The following is an 18141-nucleotide window of genomic DNA, read 5'->3' on the forward strand; positions in this document are numbered from 1 at the left end:
TGATGGCATTTGTCAAAATTCACCTTTTAGAAGTGGAGACTCAGAGATATTTTTCACCTTCCCCCATACCAGGACTTTGTAAAGTGATAGCGAAGCGGGACTCGGGCCATGACCTACATAGAACTTTCCATTTGGGCGCTCCACTCCGTGGGATGCAGCCGCAGCTTTGAGCCGAACAGGGCCCATACTTCCATGCCTGTGCCTCTCCAAGAGCCCATCAGCACTGCAGGGAGTAAGACAAACCCCAGGCAGGGTTAGGCCAGCAGGCATGAAAACTGCAAAGACTAGGCCATCCTGAAGGAAACGTGTTTCTGTCAATTTCAGTGACATGTTGCAGCAGAAACAGGAACTAACTTGTGGCCTCGTTGGGGACTGTGATTACTAATAAGTAAAGGAGGAAGCTGTGATGCACGTAGTGACCGTTGGTGTGGGGTGGCCTCTGTGATGCTGCAGGAGGTCGCAGTCTTCTCGGTTCTTACACAGATTGTGAACGTGCTGCTGAAGTGTTGATACTGTCTCTGAAAAAGGGATTCGCCAAGCAAAATCTTTCCAGTTCTTATCTAATGCATTATAAAGTCTCAGTGCAGCCCAAACTGCTAAGGACTGATTTTTTAACATTCAGAAGTCAGGATGGCGGAAGACGATTTATTTCAAGTGGTTTTTAATTTTTAATTGGAAATAATTTTAAACTCACAGAAAAACTGCAAAAATAACAGTACAAAGAATGCCCATACACCCCCTCACCCAGATCACCTACCATTAACATCGGCCACTTTCTCCGCACACACAGGATTTCTCTGCCTCATGAGCCATGGCACGTCACCAAAAAACACTCCATAGCCTGGTGCTCACTCATGTGACTGTGGCACAGGATTGGCATTCGCTGGTATAACGCCCTCGCAAGCTTCTCTGTCCCACATTGGGGTGTTCCTCTTATCTGCTCACCCTGCGACGTCATGTGTGGCATCTTCCCTCCACTGCAGGTTCAGTCTGGGGTCATGTGTCTTCTTGGCTTGTCGTGAAGGCAAGTCTTGAACTTGGAAATACTTTCTTCTTAGTTAGACAGTCACCAGGCCTTTAGACCTGAATGACAGGCATGATGTCAGCACAGGTAGTATTTATCAGAAAGAGAACATGTCGACTGAGTTAGGAGTGTGCTGCATGGTGACAGTGAGTGTGGAACATGAAGGTTTGGGGAGGACACCTTCGCTGAGAACCTCCTCAGGGCCAGCCTGCTGTGGGCACCATGGCCTCGGCTTCTCCCGTCCACTCCTTTCTTTCATCCAACTAGCACATGAGGAGACCCATCTGGGCCAAGCACTGAGCCCCATGTCGCTGTCAGGATTGGCAGACAGCTATCAACAGTGATGGTGCCCATTGTGGCACGTGCAGTGCAGGGTGGGTGTCCCTTAGGCCTCTGAAGCGTAAGAGCACTTGGTGCTTCTTTGGCCAGAACCCACCACTGAGAATCAGGAGTGAGTGGCCAGGGCTCTCAGGCCTCTATCTGCCCTGAGAAAGGGAGCCCCCAGGGAAGATGGGAGCCCTGCCAGGGCAGAGGGGCAGCTAGGCCGTGCAGTACTTTCCAGAGAGCAGGAGGATCCCCGTTAGCTCCCGCACACGCCCACATCACCCAGTAGCTGTGCAGGCAGGGAGGGATAAGGCTAGGGGTCGGGGGCGCTGGGGAGGGAGGCTGTTTTGGGTCGGGGGAAGACTCATTTGGCCTGGATGTGTGGTAAAGCACACCTGTGTGCCCTGCGGAGCACAGTCTGGGCCCTCACTATGGGTCCTTATACAGTGACACCATCGTGTCGTCTTGTCCCTGAGTGTGGGGCTGCCCTGGCCACAGCTGCTTGACAACATGGCCGGCATCCCCGGCACTCACTTGTCTCAGCCATCTGTGGCTCTGCTGCCCGTGCTTCCTGAGTCTTGCAGCTTTGTCTGGTGAGACTTCAGGTGCGAGAAGAGTGGGCACCCTTCCCCTCCCCCACAGGGAGGTTCTTCGGCACCATTTGAAGTGGTTCCACCTTCATGGTTTCCTCTGTCTACTGTCTCCTTGCTGGGCTGGTTAACATGCCTGCCCAGATCTGGGGGGCTTTGTTTGCTACAATGCATCTTTCACGTGCCACAGCCTCCAGCTGGCTCCCGCCTGTAAACTCTGCGAGCACGTCGCACACTGTCTCTTTATTTATTTTATTTATTTTTTTATTTTTTTTGGAAATTGCTCACTTACATGAGAGCTTAACATCAGCCAGCAACAATGGGGTCCATCAGCAGATAAAGGGCTTCACAGCTGTACATAACACACAGGGTAACCAGGCCTTCACACAGAATCATCTTGCTGAGGATGCAAAGAGACCCACGTGGGATGTGCATGGTATGGAGCAGGAGGACAGCAGCAGTGAGCTCTGCTTCCTTTTATTTCCCCTTAAAAATTAATTATCTCGTAGTTTATCCATATGCAGGCTGTCACTCTGGACAGCAGACTGCTCTATTGCCTCTCTTCCCCACACCACCAGCATCTCTCGTACCCTCCCTTGTTGCTGCCATCTGTCGTTGCGTGTGCCACCAACTGCTGCATGCAACCCATGGCAGGGCCTGCACACGCTCTGCCCCATGATGGTAACAGTGCTGTCCACACAGAGGCACTCAGCTCAGATAAATGGCAGACAGTTCTTTGCCTCTTGGGCTGATGGGGTCACTACCTCTATCAAGGGCCAGATAGGAGGCAGCATGACCCTAAAGAGGGAATCTCACGTGGAAAAGTGAGTCCACTTGTCACCCTGACACACCAGGTGAATGCCTGCTAGTGCTCAGCTGCCCTGGCTGTCAACCAGAGCCTGCCCCACAAATGCGCTTTAAAGGCACACTTGGAAACGCAAGGCAGAGTCCTGCCTTCCTCCCATTGGCTCATCCCTACTTAGATGACCAGATTTTTCTAGTCCAAGCAATGGGCAATGCTGAGCTGGGCAGCCCTTCATCAGGACATAGCAGGAGCCCACAGTGAAGGAGTGGTCCAAGGAGGCCTTCAGGGTTTGGGGCTCTGCCATGGGTCCTGCCCCTGCTCACCTGCCTGCATTCCAGCACCACCTTCAGAGGGCAGAGGCGTCCTCTCATCATGAATTGGGCAGCTGTCAGAGGTTCCACCTGGTAACTTTGCAGCAACACCTACCACTGATAGAGAAAAGAACAGTGCTACTGCCAGCAGGTCACTAGGCCAGTGGAACATGGTTTAGAGTTGGAGCAGACACCGCAGTCTTTGAAAGTGGGATTCAGGCTGCTTCAGATGAAGAAGCGTTCATTCTCACGTTGGCAGCTCTTGAGCATGACTCTGGTCATAGTAAAATGCAGCGGCACCCATGTGCAGGTGCATGTGCCCTTGGTCACACAATGTTCCTACACGCATGAAGATGGGGAGTTCCCTGTGAAGACAGCCCAGACTTTTCACTGCTGCACGGAAAGCAGGTGTGGCGTGAAGTCACATGAGCAAGCCAGCACCCAGGGTCTGGCTGCCTGCTCCATCCAACCTGCACCTAGAGCGCTCTCAGGAACAGCTGGGGTTCTCGGTGCAGGAACTGGGCCCCACTGACCACCCGCCCAGCCCTGTTCCTCATCACAGCAGATGTTGGTGTTAGCTCCGAGTGGTGGTTCTGAGGAATCTCAGCAGAAACTCAGATGGGGCTCTGGCTCTGTGCATGGCCCACTCATGCAGGTGACAGATTTTAGTCAAAGGTAGCATTTGTTGTTATGTACTATTTTAGATTACTTGCTATTTCTCTATATTATTCTCTACACACTGTTCCTTTTCTCATGGTTTATCTTCACTCTTGATATCCTCTCATACCTTGTCTCTAAAATTTACATGTCAGCCACCAAAATTAAATTGACTTTCCTGTCCCAAGGTCTGTCCAATGAGTCAGAATAGCATAAGCAGATGTGTGACGGGCTTGTGTGTGTTTAAAGCTCCATATTGGTGGTTCATTTTTCCCCTCTCCCTCAACATTTTTTTTTTTTTGGCATGAAGAAAATGATGCTATATCTTAGTTACTTGATACTTGCTTTCTGTAGACTGGATACTCCTTGGCAAATCTGTAAAAAAGTTAGGATCAGTGGACGTGCCTGTCTTTATGGTACAGACTCGTGGTGGATGTGTCTGGTGAACCTAAGACGGGCCTCAGGTTGTGTGCTGGATGAGATTGAGCTGTAGGTGAGGGACTCAAGGGGCCCTAGTTAAGAGTTGGTTTCGATTCCAGAAGACCTCGGCTCTGCGCTCTATGTGTCTGCGGCCACACAGCCTGCGTGCTGGCAGCTGCTGTGCTGGAGGGCTCGTCAGTGTGTCACAGGACGTCAGTGCGACATCTGCAGACAGCAGTCATCCTTCTCATTCACCAATTTCAAGTTAGTCTATGGTGAGACACAGCCTGGTTTCAGAGATGCTAAATGTTAAAAAAAATAAAAATAAAAATACCTCCCAGAATTAATAGAATTAGTATCTCTTCATTTCGTGGCAGCTTGCCTGAGATAAGATCATAAATATTTTTTCTTACTATGTGAAATCAGAAATTGACACAATGCTGGGGGTGGACAGAAAGCTCTCTCTGACTTGAATAGCTGTGGTTCCTGCTTCCTGCCCACTACCCAGACCATCTTGCATGTGGTCAGCATGCACTTGGCCATGGAGAGAAGGGCAGGGCTTGGCTTTGCTGGATCTCGACCCTGAGGTTTAACACAGATGGAGAAATAAAGAAAGGGTCCACAGACATTAGGAGCTGGAGTGACCACAGCATGGAGTGGAGTGGTTCTGTCTGTAAATTAGTATACAGTTGGTATCATCTGGGTCCAGTCAGGAGATAGAACACACAGTGATTTGAACAGGTGACATTTAGTACCAAGAATACCTAAACTGACAGAATAACTGTGTGATATAAGAAGCCTCTGTAGGGCACCCAAGGCAGGGAGACTGAAGGGCAAGCACGGAAGAATTTTTCCTTTTGTTGTTGATTCCTAACTGAGAATGGAAATTAAGAAATTAGAACTGTCCATTTCTTCCTTTAATTCTGTCAGTTTTTGCTTGATAGATAGATAGATAGATAGATAGATAGATAGATAGATAGATAGATAGATAGATAGATAGATAATTGTTTTTTTCATATATTTTGATGGTCTGTCATTAGGTATGTAAATGTTTATAATTGTTATATTTTCTTGCTGTATCGAAACTATTATTAATATATAATGTCCTTTGTCTCTTGTAACCTTTTCTGATTTAAAGTCTGTTTTGTCTGATATCAGTGTAGCCACCCTGCCCTGTTTTGGTTACTGTTTGCATGTAATGTCTCTCTCCATCCTTTCACTTTTAATCCATCGGCGTCTTTGGATCTCAGGCGAGTCTCTTGTAGACAGCATATAATTGGATCTTGTGTTTTTATACACTATGCCAATCTCTGTTTTTTGACTGAAGAGTTTAATCTTTTTATATTTAAAGTAATTACTGACTGATAGGGAGGGACTTCTGTTGTTGTGCTATTTGTTTCCTATATGCCTTGTAGCTTTTTATGTACCCTGTTTCCTATACTAGTGCCTTCTTTTGTATTTAGTTGATTTCTTATAGTGAAATATTTAAATTCCTTTCTCATTTCCTTTTGTGTATATTCTATAGCTAATTTCTTTGTGGTTACCACAGAGATTACATTTAACATCCTTAAGTTATAATACTAATTTGAATTTATAGCAGCTTAACTTTAATAGCTCACAAAACTCCGCTTTACAGCTCTGTCCCCACCTCTTTCAGTTGTTGATGTCACCGAATTACATCTTGATACACTGTATGCCCAAAACATAAACTAATTTTTTAAAAATGTGTTAGTCTCCTAAATTATGTAGAAAACAAGATTTGGAATTACAAACCATCGTTACAATAATACTAGCTATTGTAATTGCCCATATATCAACTTTTATTAAGATCTTTATTTCTCCATACTGCTTCAGGTTACTGTCTGGTGTCCTTTCTTTTCTCCTGCAAGATGCCATTGAGCATTTGTTGAGGGCAGGTATAGCAGTCACCAACCCCTCAGCTTTTGTTTATCTGGGAATATCTTAATTTCTCTTTCATTTTTAAAGGACAGTTCAACTGGATATAGGATTCTTGGTTGATAGAGTTTTTTTTTTTTCTTTCAGCCTTTTGAATGTATCAGTGTACTGCCTTCTGGCTTCCAAAGTTTCTGATGAGAACTTTGCTAATAATCTTATTAAAGATCCCTTATATATGATGATGCTTCTCTTGCTACATTCAAGATTCTTTCTCTTTTGAAAGTTTGATTATAACGTGTCTTGATGTTAGTCTTTTTGAGTTCATCTTACTTAGAGTTCATTGAGCTTCTTGGATATTTATATCCATGTATTTCATTAAATGTGAGAAGTTTTCAGCCACTATTTCTTTAAATATTCTCTCTTTTTCTTCTAAGACTCCCATAATGCATATGTTGGTCTGCTTGATGGTACCTCAAGCTCTGTTTGGTTTTTTTTTTTTTTAATCTTTTCTTTCTATTCCTCAGACTCAATAATTTCCATTGTCTTCAGGTTTGCTGTTTCTTTCTTATGCCTAGGCATATCTACCTTTGAATGTGACTAGTGAATTTTTCATTTCATTTTTTGTACTTTTCAGAATTTGTTTTTTTTTTTGGGGGGGGGAGATTTCTCTTTATTAATCTTTTCATTTTGTTCATGCATAGTGTTTTGACTTTCTCCACATTTTCCTTTAGTTCTTTGAGCATCTTTAAGACAGCTTTTTTAAAGTCTCTTTCTAGTACATCTTCCATTAAGTCTTTTTCCGGGCCAGTTTCTATTGTTGTTGTTGTTTTCCTTTGGATGAACCACACTTTCCTGTTTCTTTGTATGCCTTGTGATTTTTGTTGAATAATAACTATTTGTATCTAATAATGTGATAACAATTGGAATCAGGTTTTCCCCCTCTCCCAGGGTTTGCTGTTTTTGATTATTGTTCTTATTTTATTGATTGTCATAGGCTGTCTCTGTGCTGAGGATCAGCCTGAGGTATAAACTTAGGTCTTCTTATGGTTTTTCTGAGTCTTTCCTTGGGCATGTGCAGCCACTTTCTAATTTTCCCCATATATGCAGTTTTTTCTGAATGTGCTAATTTTAATGTCTAGTTCCTGAAAGGGGGAAAGTAAAAAATGAAGGCAGGAAAGGGCATCAGCCCTTTAAATTTCTTGAAAGTCATTCCATCTGCTGGGGGACAGACTTGTAACAGTGGGCGGATGTACAGCAACGGCTGCCTGACTCTCTGCACCTCTGTGATCAGAATCAGCAGTCAGCACAGATCCCCAATATTTGCAGAACAGGGTGCTCTTCGCTCACCCTGGCTCCCGCAAGTTGTGTGCAGGCTGCTCCAGGAACATGTATACAGCTGCCTGGCATGGGGATGAGGTGAGAGATGGCTAGATGCTACTTTGCTAAGAGCTGAAAATGACCAAAATCAACTGCACTTTACCATCCAAGTCTTACCCTGGAAGTTGCAAGCCTTCTTCAGATTCCTAGAGTTCCAAAATAGTTACCTCAAAGACAGATTCTGCCCAAGCAGTTGTCCAGATGGGGAGACAGATTCCTGTGCTTCCTGCTCTGCCAGCTTCCCCTCAGGTTGTTCGTTTTCTTACTGTTGAGTTTTAAGAGTTCTTTTTTGGATATCTGATTTGCCATTATTTTCTCCCAGTCTGTGGCTTGTCTTTTCATTCTCCTGTATTTCATAAAGCAAAAGTTTGTAATTTTGTTGAAGTGTAACTTATCCTTTTTTTTTCTTTTGTGGATTATGCTTTTGCTGTTATTGTCTAAAAACTCCTTTATTAACTCCAGGTCACAAAAGTTTTCTCCTAAGTTTTCTTCTTAGAGTTTTATAGTTTTACTGCTAACATTCCTATATATGATGCATTTTGAGTGAATTTTTGCATAGTATGTGAGGTTTAGGTGGAGATTACTGTTTTTGCATTGTGGATATCCAGTTATTCAAATACTGTTTGTTGAAAAGACTGTCTTCATTGAGTTGCATTTACAGCTCTGTCAAATCAATTGTACATATTTGAGCAGCTCTTTATAGGTTATATGTTCTCTTCCATTGATCTATGTGCCTGTTCCCCTGCTAATACCACAGTCTTAATTGCTGTAACTTTATATTAAGTTTCTACATTGTAGTGTTATTAAACCAACTTTACTCTTCTTAATCAAAGTTGTTTGGGCTATTCTAGTTCTTTTCCCTGCCCATACCAATTTTAGAAATAGTTTGTATCTATTAAAAAAAAACAACAACTTTTGGAATCTTGATCAAAATTTCATGAAATATATAAATTTGAGGAAAAGTACATCTCTCCATTTATTTAGGTCTGCTTTGCACGCACGTGCACGTGTGTGTGTGTGTGTGGTTTTCAGCGTATAGATCCAATACATGTTCTGTTAGATTTATACCTAAGTCTTTCCTGTTTTCTTTTCTCCTATTCTTCCTCTTTTTAAACTATTGTAGGTATAGAGTTTTTTGTTTCTAGTTGTTTGTTGCTAATGTACAGAAATACAATGATTTTAGTGTTTTGGCTTCATATCCTTTAGTAACCTTACTAAATTCTCTTTTTAGTTTTAGGAACTTTTTATAGATTTATTGAGATTTTTCTACATATACTAGGGGTCCCCAACCCTCACACCATGGACTGGTCTGTGGTCTATTAGGAACCGGGCCATATAGCAGGAGGTAAGTGGCGGGCAAGCAGGTGAAGCTTCATCTGTATTTGCAGCCGTTCCCCAGAGCCAGCGTCACCGCCTCAGTTCCACCTCAGGTCATCGGGCATTAGGTTCTCATAGGAGCACCAGTCCCTGGTGCCAAAAAGGTTGAGGACCAATGATATGCAATCATGTTTTCTGCAAATAGGAACAGTTTTATTTCTTCCTTTCCAATCCGTATGCCTTTTATTTCTTTTTCTTGCCTTATTGCCCAGACTAGCATTTCCAGTATGATGTCAAATAGAAGTGTGGTTATTCTTGTCTGGATTCCGATTTATGGAGAAAATATTTGGTCTTTCACTATTAAGCATGACATTAGCTATAGGCTTTTTGTAGATTCCATTCTATTTATGATATGCTGAGAGTTTTTATCATGAATTGAATTGAATGTTTTTCAGTGCCTTTTTCTGCATCAATTGATTTTTCTTCATTAGGCTGCTAATATGGGATTGTGGTTGATTTTCTAATATTGAATTAGTCTTGCATTCCCAGGACAAACTCCGCTTAGATATAGTATATCATTTGTTTTATATAGTGCTGGATTTGATTTGCTAACTTTTTGTTGAGGATTTTTACATCTATGTTCATGAAGGATTTTGGTCTGTGTTTCTTTTCCTTGTTATTTTTCGACTGGTTTGGGTATAAGGGTAGTGCTGGCGTCATCAAATAATTTTCTGGAAGCAATTGTATGTAACTGGAGTTATGTGTTTTTTTAGTGTTTGATAGAATTTACCAATGAAACCATCTAGGTCTAGACGAGGTTTTTTGGGGAAGAATTTATGAATTCAACTTCTTTAATAGTTATTGGACTATTTGGGTCATCTATTGCATCTTGGGTGAGTTTTGTACGTAGTGATTTTTGAGGAACTGGTCTATTTAAGTTGCTGAATTTATGTACATATAGTTTTTCATAGAATTCCCTTGTTAAAACTTTTACTATCTGCAGAGTCTAAAATGACATCTTTCTTATTCCTTATACTGATCATTTGTGTCTCCTATTTCTTTTTTCTTTGTTATTCTTGCTAGAAGTTTATCTGTTTTATTGATCTTTCTTCAAAGAACTAGCTTTTGGATTCATTGAATTTCCTCTTGCTTTTCTGTTTTTAATCTTTACTGGTTTCTGTTCTTACCTTCATTTTTTTATTCTGCTTGCTTTTTTCTCTTTTTCAGTTTCTTAAGGCGAAATGTTAGGTTATCAATTTGAGACTCTTTCTCTTTTCTAATACATGCATTTAATGATATAAATTTCCTTCTAAGCATTGCTTTAGCTATAAACTCCCAATGTTGATATGTTGCATTTTCATTTTCATTCAGTTGAAAGTAGTTTCGAGTTTTCTTATTTTCCTTATGACTTCCTCCTTGACTCATGGATCGTTTATAAGTGTGGTGTTTATTTTCCAAGTGTGTGGAGATTTTTCTGTTATTTATTTCTAGCTTAATTCCACTATAGTCATAAAACATGCTTGATATGATTTCAGCTTTTTAAAATGTGTTAAGGTGTGTTTTATGGCCCGGAATGTGTGGTCGTGCTTGGTGAAAGTTCTGCTGGTTTGGGTTGGAGTATAAATGTCAGTTAGGTGCCATAGCTAATGGTGTTGCTCAGGTCTTCCACATTCTTGCTGGTTTTCTGACTTCTAGCTCTATTACTAAGTGAGGAGTATTGAATTCTCCAACTAAGCCAGCGGTGGCTTGCCAGAGGAATGCACCTTTGACCCCACAGGGACTTCCTGACTGGTGAGTTGTTGCCTCCTCTGCATATGCTTTTCATGGCACCGCAGAAGTGCCTGCTCAGTTGCTTATAAAACCAAGTCTTCCTCCTGCCCTTCATTGTGGTCACACTGGAGAAACACTGAGATTCCCTGCCTCCCATGACCACGGGAATTCTGGTGCTGCTTTCTCCCGGCACCTAAGTCTTCCTCCTGGAGCCCCCTTCTCTCAGTTGGCTCCTCTGCCAGCTTCATTCTCACCAAGCAAAGTAACCTCCTTCAGAGGGCTCTACGGCCAGAGCTGCCAACTCGGACTCTTCCGTAGCCACAGGCAGACAGCTAGCCGCCTGCTTCTCCTGGGTTCCGTGGTTTGTCCAAGAAATGCCCTGGAGATGGGATTTCATGGGGAACATGGCTTTTAGAAGTGGACAGACAGCTTAATCCAGCCAGGCCTGAGCACTGAGACCTGGCCACTTACTCACATCTTCAAATCTATAGGATGGGGCTGTTTGTTATAGGATGAAGAGATGATCCACAGCCCCACCCGGGGCAAGGCAAGCTCAGGGAGCAGCTCGGTGCCGTCATAATTGAGTTCCTGCACTGAAAGCTTTGTTTCTCAGTCATTTCCAGCTAAGTGTTTAATTTCAGAAGAATGCATAGTCCTCATGTCATGGCTATGGGCACAGGGAAGGCAGGTGGAGACCCCATCCTGAGAGGTGTTGCTCTGACGTGCATGCTTTTCTCCCACACCTCAGGTAACCCCAGGGTTCAAGGAGAAGGAAGGGGAGCTCTTGGTCAGGGGACCCTCTGTGTTCCGGGAATACTGGGACAAACCAGAAGAAACAAAGAAAGCGTTCACCTCAGACGGCTGGTTTAAAACAGGTAGGGGGGCCTGGAGGGGGAGGGGGCTGGAGGATGGGGGACCCAAAGGGAATGGGGAGTGTGACTAGACCACCTTGAGTTGTCACCATGCCTGGACATCCCTGGAATCTTCTGTGAAGGGCAGGTGGGTAGACTTTGTGTCTCAGTCTTCACACCTGTGCCCCCACCCAGCATACCAGCCCCCTGCCAGCCTCTAGAAGGAAGCTCCTGAGGCCACAACCCTCAGGAGGGCCAGCAGCGCCGCCCCCCACTCGCCCCAGGCCTTGCAGCAAGTCTCCCACCCTGTCCCCTGGCTCAGCAGCCTCTGCCTGGGTCAGGACTCCCTCCTTCCCAGTCACAACTGTATTCTACATCAGAGACCCTCCTCACCCCCTCCCACATACCCTGCTTTGTAAATATTCCCCTCCCCCATTCTGCATCAAAGTCATTTTGATAGAATGTGGTTTGTTTGTGGTTTGGGTCATTCATTTCCATTATTCTCTGTGCTAAAGTCTGCACTCTTTGTGTCACCTGCCTGAGTGGGCAATTGTAAACCTGTGATCAAAGCCCAGGGCCCAGCGCCTGGGCGGAAAGAGGCTGCACTGCTGGAATGTGCTGGTGGGGCCCCCCACACCGGCATCCTCTCACCTGGGACACACACCCAGAGCCTGCTCTGAGGAGCCTCCTGCCCCCTTGTCCCCCATCCTCCCCACTTCCTGGGGCCCAGCGGTCCTGTCGAAGTGAACAACACGGCAAATAGTGAGAATGCTTAGGTTTGCAGCTGCACTGACTCACTGACGTGCGTGCTTATCTAGAACATGCACCAGAACAGCAGTTCCTGATATCTAAGTGGTGGGATTCTGGGTGCTGTCTCCTTTTCTTTTTGCCTATCTCTATTTCTAAAACTTTTGTGCTGAATGAGCATTATTTTATAATAATCTTAAGGCAATATTTTCTAAAAAGAAAGGCCTATTTTCACATGTTATCATATGTGGGTGCCATAATCAGAAATGCGCCATAATGCCTGCTCTTCTGTGGGGAGCAGGGCTCAGGAGAAAGGAGGGCACCTGCGGATGGGACAGAACACTGCGGGGTGCCATGCGCATATGCGCATCTAGTGGGGAGAGAGGGCGTGTTAGATGGCTGTGGCCCTGGCCCTTAGCCTGGTGACCCCGTGGCTGACTCTCACACATGTGTTATCTCACCAGGCTCAGGTGCACATGGACCTGCAGGGGGCAGATTTCATGTTCACTCTCTAATCTGCTACCATCATGGGACTGAGGTGAGGGGCCCATTGAGGGTGAAGGGGCAGATGAAGAGTCCTCCTGAGGGATGTCAAGTGGTCCTCTATCTGCCCCCATGCAGATGGCACTTGGGGCTGGACTTGCTGATCCCGGCCAGTCCCATATCCACCCTGTAGTCCCATAGCCATCCATGGCTTTGTCACATGCCCTCTGAAGTATATTTCCCAGCAGCTGTGATTGAAACTGTCCTGTCCCCCTGGTCCCTCCACACTGGGCAGAGAGAGCCGGTGTGTGGAGAGTTCCAACGAGTTTGCAGAGTGGACATTTGCCAACCTCCAAAACAGGCCAGTGCCCCAGGAACCCTGGCAGCCGAATCTGGGGAGTGGGTCAGCAGAGGGCCTAGTGGTTGGGGACCCAGGAGCCCAGATCACCTATTTTGGACCCTCCTGTTTCTACCAGTCACAAGATGTGGTCAGCGTATTAATATACACACACCCCTTACCCTCTGTAAACATCCCCATTAACAGGTCAGTTTGGTGGAAACAAACCTCTATTATTGTCCATCAGATGCAAAATTTAGGAACTATTACTTTTGAGCTAATCATGTTTTTTGGGCGTCCCTCCTGCAGCCCTTCGAACAGTCCCCTGTTTGGAAACCTTGACTCGCTTTGTAGCCATCTTCTTTTATTTTAAAATTCAGATAAAAAGCTGCAGATTTTTTTTTAAAGCACAGGAACCAAAACCCTGTGGATTTTGCTGATAGCAGGGCTCACTGAGCACTGGGGCGGCAGCAATGCAAAATGTGGGGCAGTCAGCGTTAAAACATTTCAGTCACCACTCCTGATGAATATTTCAGTTGAAAGGGAATAGTATGCATTAATTATTGTAAAGAGATGTCTTTAGGAGAAAATGATTTTGAAATTCAGTTTAATTTCATTGTAATGCGCTGCAAACAGGAAGGGAGTATGTGTGTTTAATTGGCTCTCGGGGGTAAGGCCTGGAAGCCGCATGCCTTTGTCACAGGCCATTAGCGATACAGACTGCATAATGAGAGCGCGCAATCAGCTCACAGCTGCCGGCTCCTACGGGGAGAGCATGATATTAAATAGAAATCAGGATAAATTAAACTTAACCCTTTCACTGGCCAGCCCCTCCTGCCACACGAATTCTGGCAGGAGCTAGAGGAGGGCTGTGTCCGGCCAGCTCCTCCTCAGTGGCCTCCTTTGTGTCTAGATGACAGGAGATAGGCTGGCTGCTTCAATTCCATCCACTCCAGCCCTCCCTGCCCTGTGAGTGCCTGCCTCCTTCCCTGCAGCCCAGTTCTGCCAGGAAGAACATACAGGAAGCTCCTTGCAAGCCCCCAGGGCTTGGGGCTGCCTCTCATGGAGGGAATCAGAGGTCTCTCCCCAGAAACTCCCCTGACAGCCACAGTGATTTCTCCTGACTCTTTGCATTCCACCTGAGCACCGCCACACCCTATAAGAACCTGGTCAACACACACACGGGATTCAGCGCCGGCCCAGGGCAGGGGAACGGGCGAGTCTAGGACCTAGGCATCCTCAAGGCTTTACACTGAACCTGCTGTCAGAGCTGAGGACATAGGATGGAGCTGAGGACACAGAAATGAGGATGCAGGGTGCAGATGGGGACACAGAGATGAGAACGCAGGACAGACGTGGGGACACGGGACACAGATAAGGACGTGGGAACAGAGCTGGGCAAATACTGCAGGTCCTACTGCCCTCTTGATGCTTTACCCTGAGCAGTTTTGTCGTTTTAAAGAGACTGATGACTGAACATGAGGAAACAAAAATAGCATCTCTGACTTATTTTAAAGAATATACATCATATACTGTTTAATGTTGAGAAGTGACATAGTAAATAGTAAACTAATTATAGATAAATACATGTGTAGAAGGTTATTTAAGTAACTGGGAGAAACAACTGTAGGAAAGTCACCAGAACATTACTGGGGTGTCTGGTGGTGTCTCCTCCCTTTTTCTTCTACAATGAGCATGTAATGTTATTATCAGAGACAAACATTAAAAGCTATTTGTTTAAGAAAACAACTTGCCAGTAGAACAACAGAAGAGAGAGCCTGAGGTTTGCAGCCTTGATGGAGCACGGATATTCTCTAAGGCAAGGGTCCCCAACCCCTGGGTGGGGAACCAGTACTGGTCTGTGGCCCGTTAGAAACCGGGTTGCACAGCAGGAGGTGAGTGGTGGGGGAGTGAGCAAAGCTTCATCTGTATTTGCAGCCGCTCCCCAGCGCTGCCATCACCGCCTCAGCTCCACCTCAGATCATCAGGCATTAAATTCTCATAGGCACCCTGGTCCCCAGTGCCAAAAAGATTGGGGACTGCTGCTCTAAGGTGTCACTGTAGTGGTACCTTGAGGGCTTACCATGCAGCCCAGGGAATGACGCAGGGAGCCCAGTCAACCCCGACAGGAAGGATGAGCAAAGATGACAGGCAGATCTCAAAAGAAAAATGCAATTGGCCATAAAAATAAGGAAAATGTGTTGCTTCCTAGTGTTAAAAGAGATAAACGTGCAAAGATTGACTCTGACCAGATTGGCAAAGATTCTCTGAAAGCCGACAGTGTCAATGCTGTGAGGCCACACCGCTTCCCATAAACAGGTGGAATTGTGTGTCAACAGTGTTTCTAGGAATCTATGCAAAGAAAATAATCAGAGGTGGTCAAAGATGTATGGGTAAAGATGCCTGTTGCAGAATTATTTATAAAGTGAAAAACTGGAATCACTTGCTCAGCCGAAGGGGATGGTATGTATGGTGTGATCCATCCAAACAGTGGAGTATTGTGAGGCCTTAGAAACCATGTTTTGAAGGATAATGATACGAAGGAACCCTGCTGACATATGTCATATACACGTATATATGTGCATGTTTGGGTTTGCGTATTCCAGGCACAGAACGCTGACTCTTATCGCCACATGATTTTCATTTCTTCCCTTGTTTTTCTCTTCCATAAGCTTCCTCAATAAGCTTTGTTACTTGTATAAACGCAGATGAGTATAAATTGTTTTTTAAATTTTACACTGAAGTTTAAACTTTCTCATGTGAAGAAGGCCTCAGAAGAGCATTCAGGAATAGCGTTTGCTCCACTCATGTCTTGCCCAGGCGACTTGCTCATAGCTGCTCTGAGCTCTGATGCATTTCTCCAACAAGGAATACTTTCATTTTGACCAATAAATAAATCATAGTCAGGAGTTAGGCAAAGTGTTGAAATGCAGGGACCCCAGTGGCTCACATTGGTGAGTTCGCGATAGCACATGTAACTGCAGATTGTCAACAACCTTCACATCTGGCTATCCAAGAATGACCAACTCGCACACGAGCCTCACTTCTCACTGGAAAGCAGGGTCACTGTGAAGCCTGCGTCCGAGGACGGGGTCCCTCCAAGGACACTTGATGTTGTCGGCCATTTAATCTGCAGCTGTCCTGGGGTTTCCCCTGCTGCACATGGCTGAGCTCTGCCGTGGCGCAGTCTCCTTTGTCGGTGACACCTTTTGTGTGCAGAAGCTTTTGTTGTGGTATAGTCCTGTCTGGCAGCCGTCTCCTTTGTGTGTGCTTTGGTTTTTTTTTTAGGTTGCTTAAAAATCCTTTGTTCTCAGTGGTCATAAAGATATTCTCCTATATTTCCTCCTGAAACTTGCCAGGCTTTGCTTTCACGAATGTAAGTCTTTGATCCACCTGGAACTGGCTTTTGAGTGGAGTGACACAGCAGTGTCACGGCATGTGTTGCCCTGTGCAAACTCCATATCCTCTGTCGTGTATCAGACTCTGCTGCACGCAGCCGCTCCTGGGCCTCTGTGTTGTTCCCTTAGCCTTTTTTTTTTTATCCCCCTGTACTGGTTGGTCTCAGATCTCTGGGCAGAGGGTGTTTTTAAGGTTTTGTTTTTTATCGAAGCTGTACATCCACGGCTCAAAGACGCCATTGGTTTCACCAATTTAGGAACAATAACCAGCCCCCGCCCCACATACTTGTTAGCTGTTTCTTTGACATTGATCCCCATATCCTGGATGACTGCTGAAACTGCCAACCCTGTCCTCCCTGCAGCGCTCTGTCATCAGCAGTTCGTGTGCAGTGCCTGCATCGTGAGGTCACATATGCACCATTCAGAGCTAAGCCGTGTGGGAACCGTGGCTCTTATTTCCCCAAGTTGGAAAGGGCTTGTCTGTCTATCTCTTACACCCCCGCCCCAGACCAGCTCCACGGTGTAGCACACACAGCCTCCCTCCCTCTTTGGAAGAAGCCCCGCCCCACCCCACAGCGCCTCGCCGCCCAGGCTGGGCTGGTCACCTCCGCATCAGTGCACAGCTCCCACCGTCACCCATGCACAGTCCATCCCTCCCTCCAGGATAGACCCTCTTATTCCTGCACCCATGGCTTCCTCGATCCTCTTGCACTTCTCAGTTTGGGGCTTACACCCCTCAGAAGCCTCCTGAGAGTGGACTTATGTCTGGCAGAGTCGTCCTTCTGGTTGGGCTGGGTATAGAATTCTGGGTTAGAAATCATCTCTATTGGTTTCTAGCTTCTATGTGTGCTGCTGGCCACAGCCATGTTATTCCTGGTGTTTCACGAGCACCCAGGGGAGCATTGACAGCAGTGGTCTCAGCCTCCCCTAGTTTCTTCGAGGATCAGGAGCCCAAGTATAAGATGCTCCCTGGCTACTGTGAGAGTGTCTGGGCCTCATCCACCTTGTTTCCTCACTCACCTCCCCCAGCCTTTTATGCAGCCAGAGACGGAGCATGTGAGGTGCCCAATGTCGCTCCATCAATAGCTCAGGATCCTTAGCGGAACAGGGACAGTGCTATTCCTGTGTTGCTCCAGGGTCAGGATCCTCACCGGCCAAGAGCGCTTCATCCGAGGATCTCACATGTGCAGGGCCAGGCCTGCCACTCACACTCACCCATCCATCCAGATTTATTTTCAATTACAGTTTAAGGCTGAAACATGAACTAGCACTGGATTGGAGAATGGTGCATAAATTCTGCTGCAGACCCATGTGCCTGAGCTCTGTGAAGTATGACTGTATTGATCGTGACATTATGTCTGTCAGAGCAAAGCTCCCTGATTGTGGGTGGGCCTCAAAGCCAGGGGGCAGGATGCTCATTAACAGGAGACTGATTCCAGAATCAATGCATTTTGATAAATAATGCCGTTACAAAAAGTGAAAGTTGTTAACTTGTTTGTGGGTTGTATCTGAAGCTCCCCATCGCCACACAACCCTCCCCGAGGGGGCAGCTTGTCTGTCACTCTGTTGAGACTGTTTGGCTTTTATGTACCAGGCCCTGACAATGGTGCTGGAGCTTGGAAGGACGAAATTGCTGGAAGGACATAAGAAGAGTTCTCATCTTCGTTTACGCTCAATCAGCGACTCCCAGATGTCAGAAACCCCAAAGCATGCAGAGAGAGGGCCCCTTCAGATGGTGGTGTCCGGAGGCCTCTCCGAGAGAAGGCAGCAGCCAGGGGGAGGTAGGGGCACAGGTTGCCAGAGGGAACTATGTGCGCAAAGCAGGAAGGGACAT

The 18141-nt window shown here is 45.8% G+C and overlaps 1 protein-coding gene across 4 annotated transcripts in view; it reads left to right on the forward strand.

Moving 5' to 3' along the window:
- Positions 1-18141, forward strand: part of ACSF3 (acyl-CoA synthetase family member 3) — a 56195-nt gene that overhangs the window by 25646 nt on the left and 12408 nt on the right. For all 4 annotated transcript variants that reach the window (XM_025042736.1, XM_015600648.2, XM_006926766.3 and 1 more), the window contains one exon: positions 11240-11366. In XM_025042736.1, coding sequence (XP_024898504.1) covers positions 11240-11366 — 127 coding nt within the window. The remainder of the gene's footprint in view (positions 1-11239; positions 11367-18141) is intronic.

Source organism: Pteropus alecto, unplaced genomic scaffold (assembly GCF_000325575.1).
Source record: "Pteropus alecto unplaced genomic scaffold, ASM32557v1 scaffold7, whole genome shotgun sequence".
In the NCBI taxonomy this organism is placed as follows: Eukaryota; Metazoa; Chordata; class Mammalia; order Chiroptera; family Pteropodidae; genus Pteropus; species Pteropus alecto.